Genomic DNA, 15,271 nt, shown 5'->3' on the forward strand with positions numbered 1-15,271 from the left:
GTGGGCTGGTGCCTCACAGAAAGCCTTTTTGTGCCCTCTCCTGGCTGATGATTGACAGAGGGTGCCACCTCTGGGGACACATTACATAAAGGTGTCTTTTCCTCAGATGTCACCTGGGTCTCCTGGCTCCCGTTGTTAACTTTTTCCCCCTCACTGCTGGAAGAGTGAACTACCTTTTTTTTTTTTTTTTAAGATTTATGATTTATTTTAGAGCGAGAGTGTGCAGGTGTGCAAGTGGGGGGAGGGGCAGACGGAGAGAATCTCAACCTGACTCCCCACTGAGCATGGAGCCTGACACGGTCTGATCCCACAGGCCATGAGATTATGACCTGAGCTGACACAAAGAGTCAGACACTTAACCGACAGCCATCCAGGCACCCCTGAGTGAACTTTTTTAGAGCACAAATGTGAGCACATCTGTCCCCTACTTAAAAATCCTTCAGAAGCTCTCTTATAGCCTTCAGGGTAAAGTTAGGACCCTGATTGATCCCTCTCTAATCACACATGCCCTGTCACTCTTACAGCATCCTCTGTAGCCTGAGAACTACTTTCTTTCTTTTTTTTTTTTTAAAGATTTTATTTATTTATTCGACAGAGAGAGAGACAGCCAGCGAGAGAGGGAACACAAGCAGGGGGAGTGGGAGAGGAAGAAGCAGGCTCATAGCAGAGGAGCCTGATGTGGGGCTCGATCCCACAACGCGGGGATCACGCCCTGAGCCGAAGGCAGACGCTTAACCGCTGTGCCACCCAGGCGCCCCAAAGCTAGTTCTTTTTAAAATCGGTTTTATTACACAAGTACTGCATGCCCATTGTTGAAGTGAGTAAGCCAGGACGCGTGCAGGGAGAGAATGGCATTGTAGGCAGATGGACTGTCTGCATCAAGTAACAGAAGCAAGAGAAAGAACACGGAATACTAAGGAGACAGAAAGTAGTTCTCAGGGGCGCCTGGGTGGCACAATGGTTAAGCGTCTGCCTTCAGCTCAGGGCGTGATCCCGGCGTTATGGGATCGAGCCCCACATCAGGCTCCTCTGCTATGAGCCTGCTTCTTCCTCTCCCACTCCTCCTGCTTGTGTTCCCTCTCTCGCTGACTGTCTCTATCTCTGTCAAATAAATAAATAAAATCTTTAAAAATAAATAAATAAATAAATAAATAAATAAATAAATAAATAAATAAAAAGAACTAGCTTGGGGCACCTAGGTGGCTCAGTCAGTTAAGCGTCTGCCTTCGGCTCAGGTCATGATCCTGGGGTCCTGGGATTGAGCTCCAAGTTGGGCTCCCTGCTCAGAGGAGAGTCTGCTTCTCCCTCTCCCTCTGCCCTTCCCCTCTGCTCATGCTCGCTCTCTTGTGCTTTCTGTCTCTCTCTCACTTAAATAAATAAATAATTTAAAAAATCTTAAAAAAGAACTAGCTTAAGAGTCACCATTCCTTAACCACCCTCACCAAACCAGCTTGATAATGAGACTTCTCTGTATGCCGAGAGCACCCCATGCTTCCCTGTATCGCTCCAGATTCTGTTTGTCTCTTTACCTCTGTCTCCTCCATTAGACTGAACTCCTAGAAAGCATGTCCCTGGCCCCAAACACATACGGTTTTTTTCTTTTTTCATCATGAAAATACTCAAACATTAGAAAATAAGGAAAATAGTATAATATCTAGATATATATATATATATTTATCACTTGGATTTTAACAGTTTTTTAGTATTTTGACATTTGCTTTAAGTATCATTTTTTTTGTTGAGATATTCAAAGTAAATTAGAAATATCACACTGCTACCTTAAAGATTTCTGTGTACATCTCTAATAAACAATGACATTTTCCTACTTACCCCCATACTATTATCTCACCTAGTAAACTTAATAATACTACTCTGTATCACTGAAGACTTAGTATAACTTTAATTTCTGTGTCCCTGGTGCCTAGCACGTATCCTGATGAGTAGCAATAAATGTTTGAATTAATTAATTTCTCTAACAACAAATAGGGCAGCAATAGGATTTTTTTAAATAAATTAGATTTATTTATTTATTCTAGTGAGAGAGAGATGGTGAGCAGGGGGAGGGGCAGAGGGTGAGGGAGAATCTCAAGCAGACTCCATGCTGAGTGCAGAGCCTGATGTGGGGCTCAGTCCCAGGACCCTGAGATCATGACCTGAGCCGAAATCAACATTTGGATGCTCCACAGACTGCCCAGGTGCTCCAGCAATAGGATATGTATCTACTCAAAATTACTGGGGTTTTAAAGTTAAACTTTTGTTTTTAATTAAAATGTGCTTTAATTTGCAGATGAAGATACAAAAAGAAGAGCAAAGAAAGCCAAGAAAAAGGAAAAGAAGAAGAAACATAGATCGTCAGTTTGCTTTTCAATTTTTATCTTAGAAAAGTTAAAATATATATAAAGTTACATAAAATAAAGTAATAAGTAAATAATGATAAATAAAATAATGTAATGATCCCGCATGTAGCCGTCATCCAGCTTAATAATTTCAGCTCCTGGACAATCTGCACTGTCCCCCCCCCCCCCATTATTTCAAAACCAATCCCTGATATCATTTTGTCCATAAACCAGCATGTTTCTCTAAAAGATAGGCATTCTTTTTAAAAAATCATAACCACAATACTGTTTTCGTGCCTAAGATATTTAGCAATAATTCCTCAATTCTCAGCAGGTTTTTATACAGTTTATTTAAATCTGGACCCAAATAATGCCCATAAATTGTGATTGGTTGATGTGTCTCTTATTAGTTGGTTCCCTTTCCCTTTTTGTTCTTGCAATTTATTTGTTAAAGAAACTGAATCATTTACCTATAGAGTTTCCTGCAGTATAGATTTTGCTGATTATATTTAATTTTTTTATTTCTTTATTTTTAAAGATTTTATTTTTAAGTAATCTCTACACCTAATGTGGGGCTCGAACTCAGGACCTCAAGATCAAGAGTCACATGCTCCACTGTCTGAGCCAGCCAGACGCCCCTGACTATGTGTTTATGGTGTGCTTTTAACATGTTCTTTGTCTTCTCTATTTCCTATATATTGATAGTAAGGTCTAGAGATTTGATGAGGTTCAGATTTGAGTCTTTGGCACACATACTTCATAGGTGGTGCCATGTACTTTGTCAGGAGGCAGATAATGTCTGGTTGTCTCTTGTATTAATCGCCATGGATGGTCATTGCCTAGATCCCCTATTTCATTAGGGGTTGCAAAGTCGTGATAGTCTAATTCTGGCTTTTTTTTTTTTTCTGGCTTGCTTCATTTATTATGTAGAATAATTCTGTAAGAGAAACCCACCCTCATCAACTGTTTGGTTACTCTGAAGTACAGTTTATATAGGAAAGACAGGATAATTTTTTTTAACTTTTTTTGTTTTATGAGTTTTCAAAATAATGAGTTGGACTGTTTTAGTATCATTATGAACCCAAGGATTCAAACTATTGATGCTTAAATTAGTAAGAACTGTTTTTTAAACTGCTTTATTATCTTTTTGCAACATGAGGACTGTATTTCGTTGTCCCCTTGAGGGATCTTTTTTATAGTGAAACATGATTTGGTTAAATAAGTTAAAAGATCTTTTAATTAAAATTCTGCTCTAAAAATTTTAATCAGCTGAGAACTTAAATCATTTTCAGCAGTCTTTCATTGCCTTAAAAAAATGAGATTCTCTTTAATGTGGAACTATTAAGTGTATTTGTATCAAATTATAATTACAGGAAGAAATACAAGAAAAAGAAGACTAAGAAGAGTAGAAAAGATTCCAGTGATTCAAGCTCTAAAGAGTCCCAGGAAGAGTTTCTGGAGAATCCCTGGAAGGATCGATCAAGTAGGTTCTTCTGGTAGACTTTGACTCAGAACAGATAAAACGTTAAGTGATTAGTCAAAATGTGACTCTGTTTCTGAACATCTTTCCTGCAGAGCCTGAAGAACCCTCAGATTTAATTGGCCCAGAGGCTCCAAAAACACTTGCCTCTCAGGATGATAAACCTTTGAAGTAAGTAACAGTGTATTTAAAATATCTAAAGTATCTTCCTAAAAGTATGGCCCTAACTTGCCTTTCCAGCTGTATCTCCCTCTATGTCCTTATTTACATGCCAGGTTCCAGCTGAGCTGAACTAAAACTTCCCTGTATTTACTGTGCACTTTCCCACATCATGCCTTGTTTACCTTATGTCTTCAACATGCCTTCACTTCTTTTCCCTGCCCTCATTTCATCACTACTCCCAATTTCTTCCTGTTAAAATCCTTACCATCTTTCAAAGCTCTTTTCAAAAGGAGGGATCATGTGCTGATTCCTAGGACCTTTCCTCCATGAGTAGATGGGTTTCCTACCCCTCTTTAATCCTCTAGTCCTCACAGTATTTTCTGTTTCTTTTGTGCAATATTTTATATATTCTACATTGTATTGCACTTACGTCCCCATCAGTATATAAATTCCATAAGAACAGAGATTATTTTTGTATTATAAGCCTTCAGTTTAATAGGTATTCAAGATGCAGTCAATGAACTAAATGAAGAGATGGTAGTTTTTAAAGTCCTCTCGACTGAAAGTTAATAGATAATTGTTACTGTATAGCATTATTACTGGTTATAAGTCTAAAAAGTATGTTAATTTGAGATGTATTATTTCTCTTTTTTTTTCTGAAAGGGAAAAAGGGAAAAGGAATTCACTGGAGGCAGAAGCCGTAAAGGCAGTGCCTGTAGGGATAAATTGATCTATAATTGTAAACCATTAATATAGACTCACTAACATCAGTTCTTTTGTTCTTCCAAAGCATGTCTGTATTCCTGGGTTAGTTAGGTAGGTCAGAGTGCAGTGTTCACTAATTAAAGTAATTCACATTGGGCTTCCCAGCATGCTGCCACTCTGCAACTGTTATTTTGTGCTGTTTTCTGAGAGAAAATCTTTTTGTGCTCTCTTGAGATGATGAGCTTTTTATAATGAACCTTTTCTGAATTCTGAATTACTTTGTAGCTATGGCCATGCGCTGTTACCTGGTGAGGGTGCAGCTATGGCTGAATATGTAAAAGCGGGGAAACGTATCCCAAGAAGAGGTGAAATTGGCTTGACAAGTGAAGAAATTGCATCATTTGAATGCTCGGGTTATGTAATGAGTGGTAGCAGGTAAGTTATTGGCATCGAGGTCAGTTTCTATGATTAGATCTTTTCCTTTCTCACTACCAGAATTATATTTTGGTAATTGATTTTCATTAAGTGATCATTTCCAATGAAAAGTAGAGTATAAATTTTGGTATAATATTGGTTTTGTTAGTATAAACATGGTTGTCTAAAATTCCAAGTATATGTGCAACTCAGCCTCAAAATCAACTGCCTCTCCAACTTAAGAATCAGTCTTTTCAGTGTCCTTTCTTAGTTTGTATTTTGGTACTGATAGTTTGTCTTCTGGAGGACATAGTTAATTCAGTTGTGTATCACTGCCCCATGAGGAATGTGGCATTCTGGTCGTAGGAAATCATTTTCATGAGACGGTGTTTCCTGTTTTCTGAGTTTGCCTCTAGTTCACTGTAGAGTCAGAGAATGTGGACTCTCTAATTCTCTGTGGACTCTGAGAATGAAGAGCAGAAAAGGATTATGATAGCGTGGGGAAATGAATATAAAATTGTGGAAGAAAAAGCAAAGTACCAGGAAGAATGAGGAGAGTGAACTAATAGGGCATCAGTGCCAAGATCAAACTGAATTTTGGATTTTTAAAAATTTTATGAATTTCTAAAAGTAGGTAGATATGTTAAAATAAAGTTGGAGGCAGATATTTGCAAAACCCCTGAAGCACCTTCAGAATCTTGGAATTCGGAGGACCAGCACAATAAGACAAAAAGAAATGAGAGTCATAAGCATTGGAAAGGAGGATACTCATTTTTTGTGAATGATGTGATTTTTTTTTTACATAGAAAATCCTAAGGAATCTTCAGATAATTCTGAATAATAGGAGGGTTTAGTAAATGGTTGGATATAAGGTTAATACATGAAAATAAGTTGCATTTCTATGCACCAGTAAACAGTTAGAAATGTAATTAAATTAAAAAACAACATTTATAATAGTATCAGAGAATATGAAGGATTTAGGAATAAATCTTAACAAGAAATGTCCAAGACCTCTACAGGGAAAACTAGAAAACATTATTAAGAGACATTAAAGGGGTACCTGGGTGGTTCAGTCGGTTAAGCATCTGACTCTTGGTTTTGGGTCAGGCCGTGATCTCAGGGTTGTGAGATTGAGCCCCGTGTTGGGCTCCGCACTCAGCGGGGAGTCTGCCTGAGATTCTTTCCCTTTCCCTCTTCCCCTCCCCCACTCATGCTCTCTCTGTCTCTCTCAAATAAATAAATCTTTTAAAAAAAGACATCAAAGAAGGCTTAAATGGAGAGATACCATGTTCATATAGAGAGACAATATGTAAAGTTGTTTTCCCCAAATTGATCTGTATATTCGGTGTAGTTCCAGTTAGACTCACAGCAGAGTTTTATATGAAACTTAATCTTTTTTTAAAATTTTATTTATTTGTTTGGCAGAGAGAGAGCACAAGCAGAGGGAGTAGCAAAGGGAGAGGGAGAAACAGGCTCTCCACGGAGCAGGGAGCCCAGTGCGGGGCCTGATCCCAGGACCCTAGGATCATGACCTGAGCCAAAGGCAGATGTTCAACTGACTGAGCCACCCAGGCACCCCAATAAGATGGTTCTAAAATTTATGTTAGACTAGAGGGCCAAGAATAGCCCAGTCACCTTTGAAGAAGAGCAGGAAGATGAGATTTGCCCTACCATATATGAGGACTTACTATGAAGCTTACAGAACTTTAGAAAGTATAGGAGAACAAATGAATTGTTCAGTGGGATAAAATACGAAGCTCGGGGGCAGAGCCATACATGTGTGAACTTAGTTATATGAAAGAGATTGCATGTCCGATCATTGGGGAAAGAAGGAACTATTCAGTAAATGGAGTAGGAGAAAAATGGTTATCCATTTGGAAAAAGATTAAAGTAGAACCCTGCATCACCATATTTAAAACTCAGTGCAAGTAGGGGTGCCTGGCTGGCTCACTAGAGCATGCGACTCTAGATCTCAGGGTTGTGAGTTCAAGCCCCACACTGAGTGTGGAGCCTACTTAAAAAAATTTTTTTTTAATGAAGAAAAAAATCAGTGCAGCTAGAATAAGGATTTAAATGTCAAAAACAACTTTAACACTCTTAGTGTAAAATATAAGTGGATATCTAATAGATCTTGGGGTAAGAAAGTATTTCTTAAGGAAGACTCCAAAAAATGTACTAATCATAAAATAGTGATAATTTGCCTAAGTTAAAAGAAACAACTTTTGTTCATCAAAAGACATCTTAAAATAAGTAAAAAGACAAGTTTTAAGCTGGGATAAGATCTTACAACTGATAGTTATTAGTATTGAGAATATTTAAAGAATACCTACAAACAACCCAAACGAAAAATGGGAAAATGACACAAGCATTTGTTAGAAGAAGAAAAATATATGGTCTACACATACATAAAAAGATGTTCATTACCGTTGGAAATGGAAATCAAGAACATGCTGAAATACCATTTTACATCTATTTGATAGACAAAGGTTCAGAGTTCTAACAATACCAAGCACTGGAGAAGATGTCGATGTACAGGATCTCTTCAGTATTGCTAGTGGTGATATAAATTGGTACAACAACTTTGGAAAACAGTCTGACATCATCTTGGAAAGTTGAGCATTCGTAAACTTTATGTTCCCGAAGCTCCATTCCTAGATACCCAAGAGAAAATCTTTCCCATGTACTAGGAGACATGTACATAGATGTTTTACAACATTGTTCGCATAGCATTTTGTGTTTCAAATAAACTCCACTGTACCGTGAGCCACCTTAAATACATTTTCATCTCCTTGTCTTTCCATCCTTCCGCTCCCCCGCCTTCACACTAATCTTGAATGATTCTCCCCTCTTTTCCTTACTCAGTTTTCTCTATTTTTCTAGACACAGGCCAAGCCTTATATCGAACTGACTTTGTAAGATTGGGTTACATATGCCTAAAAGAGTTTCATGGAGTTTTCCCTCTAAGTTAGCAGACCTTTTGAAGATAATGTAATAGTTTCCCTCTGCCCCCTATACTTTCCTGATCTGGCCCTTGAGATAAATCTCTTCTTTGAGCTGCTACTGGATTCTAAGAAAATTAAATCCACTCACAGAACTCATCAAAAAATTCTATTGTAGTATTAGACCTGTTCCTTTTGGTTGTATGATAAATTAGAACCGTGAGGAAGTTACACCTGATTGATGACAACTTAAACCTTTCTTCTGTCCCACTGTCAGTTCCCCGAAGGCAAATTCTGCATATCACATAGGAAGTTTAATAATTTGCTAGTTTCTGGTTGTTTTAGTAGAAACAACAGAACTAGACTTAGGCCCTTAGTATTTGAAATTAATAACATTCATGATGTTGACAGAACATCAGATCATTATTTGAATACTGGAAGTGAATCAAAGGACACGTTGGCAGATAAAATGAATGATCTTTTGAAAATCCACCCCATTACCAGAACAATTTCTATTTGTCAGTTTTTTAAATAGACCACTCTGTATTAAGGATTAGTGAGGAAGTACTATGAGAATAATTACTGAGAAATTAAGCCAAAAATAAAATTATCTCCAGGCATCGCCGAATGGAGGCCGTGCGACTGCGGAAAGAAAACCAGATCTATAGTGCTGACGAGAAGAGAGCCCTGGCGTCCTTTAACCAAGAAGAGAGGCGAAAGAGAGAAAACAAGATTCTGGCCAGTTTTCGAGAGATGGTATACAGAAAAACTAAAGGGAAAGATGACAAATAAGGATTTTCTGGTTGTTCAGCAGACATTTTTAACAAAAAAAGAAAGTCTGGGTTCCATATATACATACAAAAAGATTACTATGATCTGAAAAAGCTTTACAGTGCTACTGTGCCTTCTATTTAATTCTTTCAGTCCTTCAATAAAAAGCTGCTTATTGATATAAGTTTAGCAAGTTCTTTGGGTTATTTTTGGATTGACCATAATAACTTTCTGGTTTAAAAATCCAAATTACAAATAAACCATACTGCACTTGGGGAGGTGACATTGAGAGAAAGAGTCAGTAAGATGAGAAACTTAACTCTCACACCATGGGACAGTGCTACTGTTAGCGCTACATGATGCCCATTCCCCACCCCCCACCCAAACTGAACTTGTGGGAATTCGTCATTCCTCTATGTTGAACGTGTTATAAATGGACTTGATAGAAACATACAGGAGGCCACTTTTGTTAACAAGGTGAAGGCATTGCTGAAAAAAGCAAATCTGGAATTTGAAGATCGACTTGTATAATATATAGTCTGCCCTGGAAATAATGTATTTTGGTTTTAATTCCTACCTCTACCCCAAATCCAACAAACAAGCCAAAAAGCAAACTAACCCACAGACTTACTGAGTTGAAAATGTGAATGTTAGTGTTTTAAGTTCTTAAAAGATTACTTAAAAATGTTTCTTCAAATATAAAATATTGGGAATGTACTGTTGTGCCAATGTAAGTACATTATTTCCATCTGAGCTACACTTAGATCGTTATTTGAATACTGGAAATGAATGGGAGTCAACTATGGTTAGGAGTTTAATAGGGAAAAATATATTGAAGCATTGGTTTTAATTTAGTTGTTTTATAAGGATGAAGTTAAAATGATATTAAACGTATTTTAAGTCTGTCCTTTATGTAATAAGCATATTTCATTTTAAACATTGTTAAATGTTCCCATTTATTTTTTACATCTGTCATTCAGTTTAACTTTGTATAGAACCCCTCACTTTATCACTTTTTTATGGCTATATTGACTTTTAAGTTTGGGAGAAATGGAAAATTCTGGGACTAGCAGTTCATGATCTTTTTTCTTCCCATTATTTTGTTCAATTTGAGTTGTCAGGTCACAAGAGTGAAGAGAAAGGGGGCAGTGGAAGTTTTGGCTGTTCTTTTTAAGGTTGTTTTGAGCTGTGTTATTATGTGTCTAGAATAAATCTAAATTACCTGGGGGGTGAGGAAGTTCTAACTCTGTGGTTATAAAATGTCCTCTCTCCCTGTAATAGTTTAAAGTGTTTTTTTCCAAAGTTTTAAAATAGGGCAGTCATATTTCAAAGTATAGATAAAAAGTTTTACTGTTTAACATATGTTCTAGAAAAGTGTCTACCTTTAACCCACAACTAAGGAACTAAACCATCTGGCGTGTAGCAACATTTATGACCCCTGAATCTGAAGTGATTTCTTTCTTTCATTGTTGCTGCCTAACCTGATAAATACCTTGTTTCCAAAAGGTAAAAGGAAGCTAGATTCCAAATTTATGAGTTATAATCCATCTGCTTCCCTGTGTAATAAAACCTAAATTTATAATCCCTATTTAAGAATTTTGTTCTCTAAGAACATTATTTTTTGTTATTGGTTCCTAGAGACTGAATGAGTTTACACTCTTACTTTCAGTAGGCAAAGCTAAGTGCAACAACTCTGTGATATAGGATTATTGTGGGTTTTTATTGGATTCTCCTGTGTCCTCCACAGAGGAGATATTCAGTAAATGAAAGAAAACATAATATATTTCAGAACTTTGTCATTTCTTTCATCAGGGTTTATTCAGGAAAAATCTGCCAAAGAACAGCTTCAGTAGCATGTTCTTTGGGAAAGAGGAAGGTAGAATAAAAGGGCTAAAAGTATTTTATTTTGAGCTCATGAGAGTTACTGCTTCAAACTGTGTTGAGTCGTCTGAGCCATAAGTCCAATAGGAGGGCTGTTGTATTTGAATATATGTTTTGTTCTTTAGGAAGACTTACCCGGTTTTCCACCTCCTTGCCTGTTGTTCAGATAAGATTTTCCCATCTTTTATGTTTATTGCACAAATGTAACAGTTAAAAAAAGAAGAAAGAAAAATTACCCACAGTCTTACACATCAGTTGTCTTTAGTATTCTGTGTTCCCTTCCAGTGTTTGTCTGCATAAATATGTATTTGACATACCTGTAAGTAATCACCCATAATGTAATCTTGTCTTTGGTGTTTTAAACCTTTGTAGTCAGGCAAGACAGCCTCACAGGGATGGTAGGAACAAGTGATGATCTGGTGTGAGGATGGAAAGAAGACCAGAAATAAGTAAGGGTGACAATCAGAGCTTCCCTGTTTGATTGCCTCCTATCTTGAAGCCACCCTGCGGCCATCAACGGTTGTGATGCTGTGTGGTACGCAGCGCACCCAGTTTCAGAGTATTGGAGTGTATTAGTTAACAGTAAGGCTTAACTCACAGTAAGTGAAGGGGTCTGTGAGTAGGGAAATCTTTAGACTGCTTATATTATGAGCTATAGAGCTGTTGCATTTTTCTTTTCCCCAGTTATGCCCATTAAAGAGGTGTGTCTACTAGAGAATTAGGCTCAAACGGGGAACAAGCAGCCAAGTATCACTCTCAGTTTAGTGTGACAGGTGAATTTTAGCAAATCTCTAAACCTGGCTTCTGTACCTGTAAGACTCAAGTGATGTAGACAGTGTTGGGAAAAACCACTTAGAAATGGAAAACAACTTACTGGTTACTCTGCTAATGTGATGGAAGTTGCCAAATGGAAAATGAATGAATGCAAAAAAAAATACAGCTGGATTGTTTGCCACAAGTTTATTATTCAATAAATATTCTGTGGTTTGATGTGCAGTATCGTATTTTTAATACATTTCTGATTAGAAGTCCAATCCTAAAACATTCTGTAAGAATTAGACACAATTGAATTAGAAGGGAATTGACTCCATTAAAATATTTTTGGCCTCAATAATGTCCCTCAGCCATTTTTCTCGAAAGCGAGTCATTCCTGGTCTGCAGAGGAAGAAAAACAAACATACCAAAACTTCTTAACATAAAACATTGAGCCAGGGATTCCCTGTTTATTCTGTTACATTCCTAGTGAGCAAGAAGTCTTTTGGGGGTGGGGAGCGAAGGTTGTCTGTATTTATTCTATAGGCCCAATCAGTAAAGGGATTAATGAGTTTATATGTAAAGATTCTCTAAAAGAGCTGCTGTACAAATAAAAGATTATTATATAGGACTTAATTCCATGTGACTGTGCCGTTTCCCATAGAAACAGTAGACATGACCCACTTTGCCCCCACCCTCCTTTAGCAGTTAATCTTCAGGTTTCTAATTACTGAAAAACAAGACATTAAAAAATTTTTTCTAGAACAGTGGCAGAATCCCTTCAGCCCATCCTAATGGGGTGGGTGGGCCAAAGAAGAAAAGTGACCATTACATGAGTTATCTGTGGCTATGGGCCTGCTAGGTTCCTGTAGTGGGATGACCTTTACCCACCACTCTTTTAAAAATAAGTCTCCAGGGGCACCTGGCTGGCTCAGTCAGTAGAGTAGAGCATGCAGCTCTTGATCTTGGGGCCAGGAGTTCTAGCCCCACGTTGCGGGTAGAGATTACAAAAAAAAAAAAAAAAAGTCTCCAAATGTTCATTACCTGTGAACTAACGAAAGGCCCTCAAAGATATAAAAGACCTCAATGGGCATATCCTAAGAGAGAAAAGGATAACTGTTAGCTTATACCAATTAAACCAACTCCACTCAATTCCTTCCATCCCTACACTTGTCCATATGTATACTCTCTAAAGTTTCTAGAATTCATCCTCCTTATTGGGATGTTTGTAGGTGGTAGTTCTTTGTCACTTCAAATCTCTGTTTCCCAAAAGATATTTTTGGCAACAGATACCTGAAGAATCTCTGCAGAATTGGAAACAAGTCAGGAAAGGCTTGTGCTCATCATGAATTGTCATTTACCTTCTTTTTATGTTCCACTTTACTCAATTGACAGTATTTACCTCTTAGGAGTAGCATAAGAATGAAATAATATAACCAAGGTTTGAAAACATTTTTAAAGCAGCATAAAAGTGGAGGTTGTAATATTGTCTCAGTGGTCCCCACCCATGCTCCCTTCCAAAATTATATTTGGAATTCTGAGCAAGAGCCCTTCTCCTAAGCCCTCGGTGTACAGTCTCCGGTCATGGTCTTGCTTATCTCCAGCAGCCTTACTTTCCAGTCTCCAACCTTGCCAGTTAGCAAGACAGCTGAGGGCAGGATAGATGACCAGGAGAAGTGAGATCTCCACGTACGTTACCTTTTTACAGGACTCCAGGTTCAAATAAGTTTGTAGTAGCATAAGATAAATATAAGACATAGTTGGCTCACTGTGTAGTCAGATGTGAAGCTCTGGAGGCCGACAAAGCCTCAGATAACTTCTGTGAAAGGATGGACGGCAAGGGGGGACATAACGTGTTTATGTCTGCTGTATTCCAGGCATTATGCTGAGAACCAGACCTGCTCCTTTCATGGCCCTAACCCTGGATTCGTGGACGTTATTTGGACTCCTTTCACACCAGCTATCAACATAGTTCACGTTCATGGTCTGCTTGGTGGCTATACGCCGTCATTCCTTCAAGTATTTGTTGAGTGCCTATTATTTGCCAGGCCTCGTTTTACAGCAAAACAAAAACGCCTGCCTTTGTGGAGCTTACATTCCGGTAGGGGGAACAGACAATAACAAGATAGTAAATTACATAGAATAGCAGAGGTGAGAAAGTGTCAGGGAGAAAAAGCAAAAGCATGGAGGAAGGGATAGAAAGTGTGATGTAGGAGGTGAGGGCAGGATGTGCACGTACTTAGGGGAGAGCGTTCCAGTCAGAGGGAACAGCAGATGCAGAGGCCCTGAGGCGGGACTCTACCTGGATCATTGCAGAGTCACAAGAGCACAACAGCTGGAGGAGAGGGAGGGAGGAGGAGGAGGAAAGCAGAAGTAACAAGGGACCAGGTCACGCAAGGCCCGGCAGGCCCTCACTACAAGTGTGCTCTGTGGGCCTGCAGCGGCAACACCTGGGAGCCCGTTAGCAGTGCAGAATCTCAGGCCCCACCCCAGACCTGCTGAATCAGAATCTTCCTTCCAGCAAGGTCTCCGGTTCGTTTGCATGCACTTTGAAGTTAGAGAAACGCATTGGAACATTTTAAACAGAGGAGCGACATAAATTCATTTTATGAGGCTCACTCTGGCTGGCGGCTGCTGTTTTGAAAAGATACACGTTGAGGGCAAGGGTGGAAGCAGACCAGTTAGGAGGCCACTGAAATGATCTTGGTAAGAGATGATGGTGTCTTGTACCAAGGGGATAGAAGTGGAGTGGTAAGAAATTGTTGGGTTCAGGACCTATTTTTGAAGATAGGGCCAATAGGATTTCCTAATGTGTTGGATGAGGGATGTGAGTAGTCAAGGATGATGCCAAGGACTTGGGCCATGAATGGAGATGAGAGGCCTGCGGGCGGGTCAGGTAGAGAAGGGAAAATCGAAAGTTCAGTTTTGGATACAAGAAGTGAGATGTTTATTAAACATCCAAGTGGCAGAGGTCTGGGCTGGAGCATAAGCTAGAGGTGGCATTTAAAGCCAGGAGGCGATAAGATCACCAAGGAGTGGAGTATAGAGGACAGGTTCAAGGGCAGTAGAGACTGAGAAGGAATGGTCAGTGAGGTAGAAGGAAAACCCAGATAGTGTGTGGTTCTAGCGGCCAAATGGAACATTTCATGAAGCGGGGAGTGAGCAGCTCCAGCAAGTGCTGTAGATTGGCCAAGCAAGATGAGGACAGAAATAGGACTTAAGTTTTACAAAGAAGGGGTCATCGATGACCTTGAGAAGTCTCCATTCTCACTGACGTCTCGTCTAAGCGAACAGGGCAGAAAAGGAAGAGCTTACTGGAGGTTTGTTTTTGGTGATCTTGACGGTGAAGTAAGCAGAGGCAGTGACTTGGGGCATGGGTCTCTTAGCGGTGGGGATGCTCCAGCGGACACAGTAGATGTAGTGGTAGCTGTGAACCAAGTCTTCCCTCGCTATAAACTCTGTGTAGTGCACCCAGCGGTCTTGATACTCCCAAGTCTGTTTCATATAAAAGAGAAAGAGCACATGGAAAGAAAAGCAAAGTTCTATTCAGGTCCTCTAGGTAAAGGCAACACACAACAGGAGGGGTTACAGCCCAGCTTCGGGCATCCATTTCTAACATTTTTTATTGGAATTCAAACTAGAGTCAACTCCCAATTATCTCCGCAAGTGCAGGAGAGAAAAGGTGGAGCCGGCAGGAAATGAGTGAATAATGCAACATCCCTGGAGAGCGGGCCTTGGAACACAGAGGCACACACTCAGATGTGTAGATGCACCAACACACCACACACACGTATACACACTGACCTCCCTCCAGACCCTTACTTGGGACG

General features: G+C 39.1%; 1 protein-coding gene across 1 annotated transcript in view; it reads left to right on the forward strand.

Moving 5' to 3' along the window:
• LOC103677745 (NF-kappa-B-activating protein) overlaps positions 1-11,677 on the forward strand; it is a gene marked incomplete at its 5' end in the record, with an annotated part of 14,240 nt that extends 2,563 nt beyond the window's left edge. The window contains 5 exons of the mRNA XM_040626509.1: positions 2,288-2,351; positions 3,710-3,819; positions 3,912-3,987; positions 4,969-5,118; positions 8,654-11,677. Coding sequence (XP_040482443.1) covers positions 2,288-2,351; positions 3,710-3,819; positions 3,912-3,987; positions 4,969-5,118; positions 8,654-8,828 — 575 coding nt within the window. The remainder of the gene's footprint in view (positions 1-2,287; positions 2,352-3,709; positions 3,820-3,911; positions 3,988-4,968; positions 5,119-8,653) is intronic.
• Positions 11,678-15,271: the final 3,594 nt, after the last annotated feature.

This window comes from Ursus maritimus (genome assembly GCF_017311325.1).
Source record: "Ursus maritimus isolate PB19 chromosome X unlocalized genomic scaffold, ASM1731132v1 scaffold_X1, whole genome shotgun sequence".
NCBI lineage: Eukaryota > Metazoa > Chordata > Mammalia > Carnivora > Ursidae > Ursus > Ursus maritimus.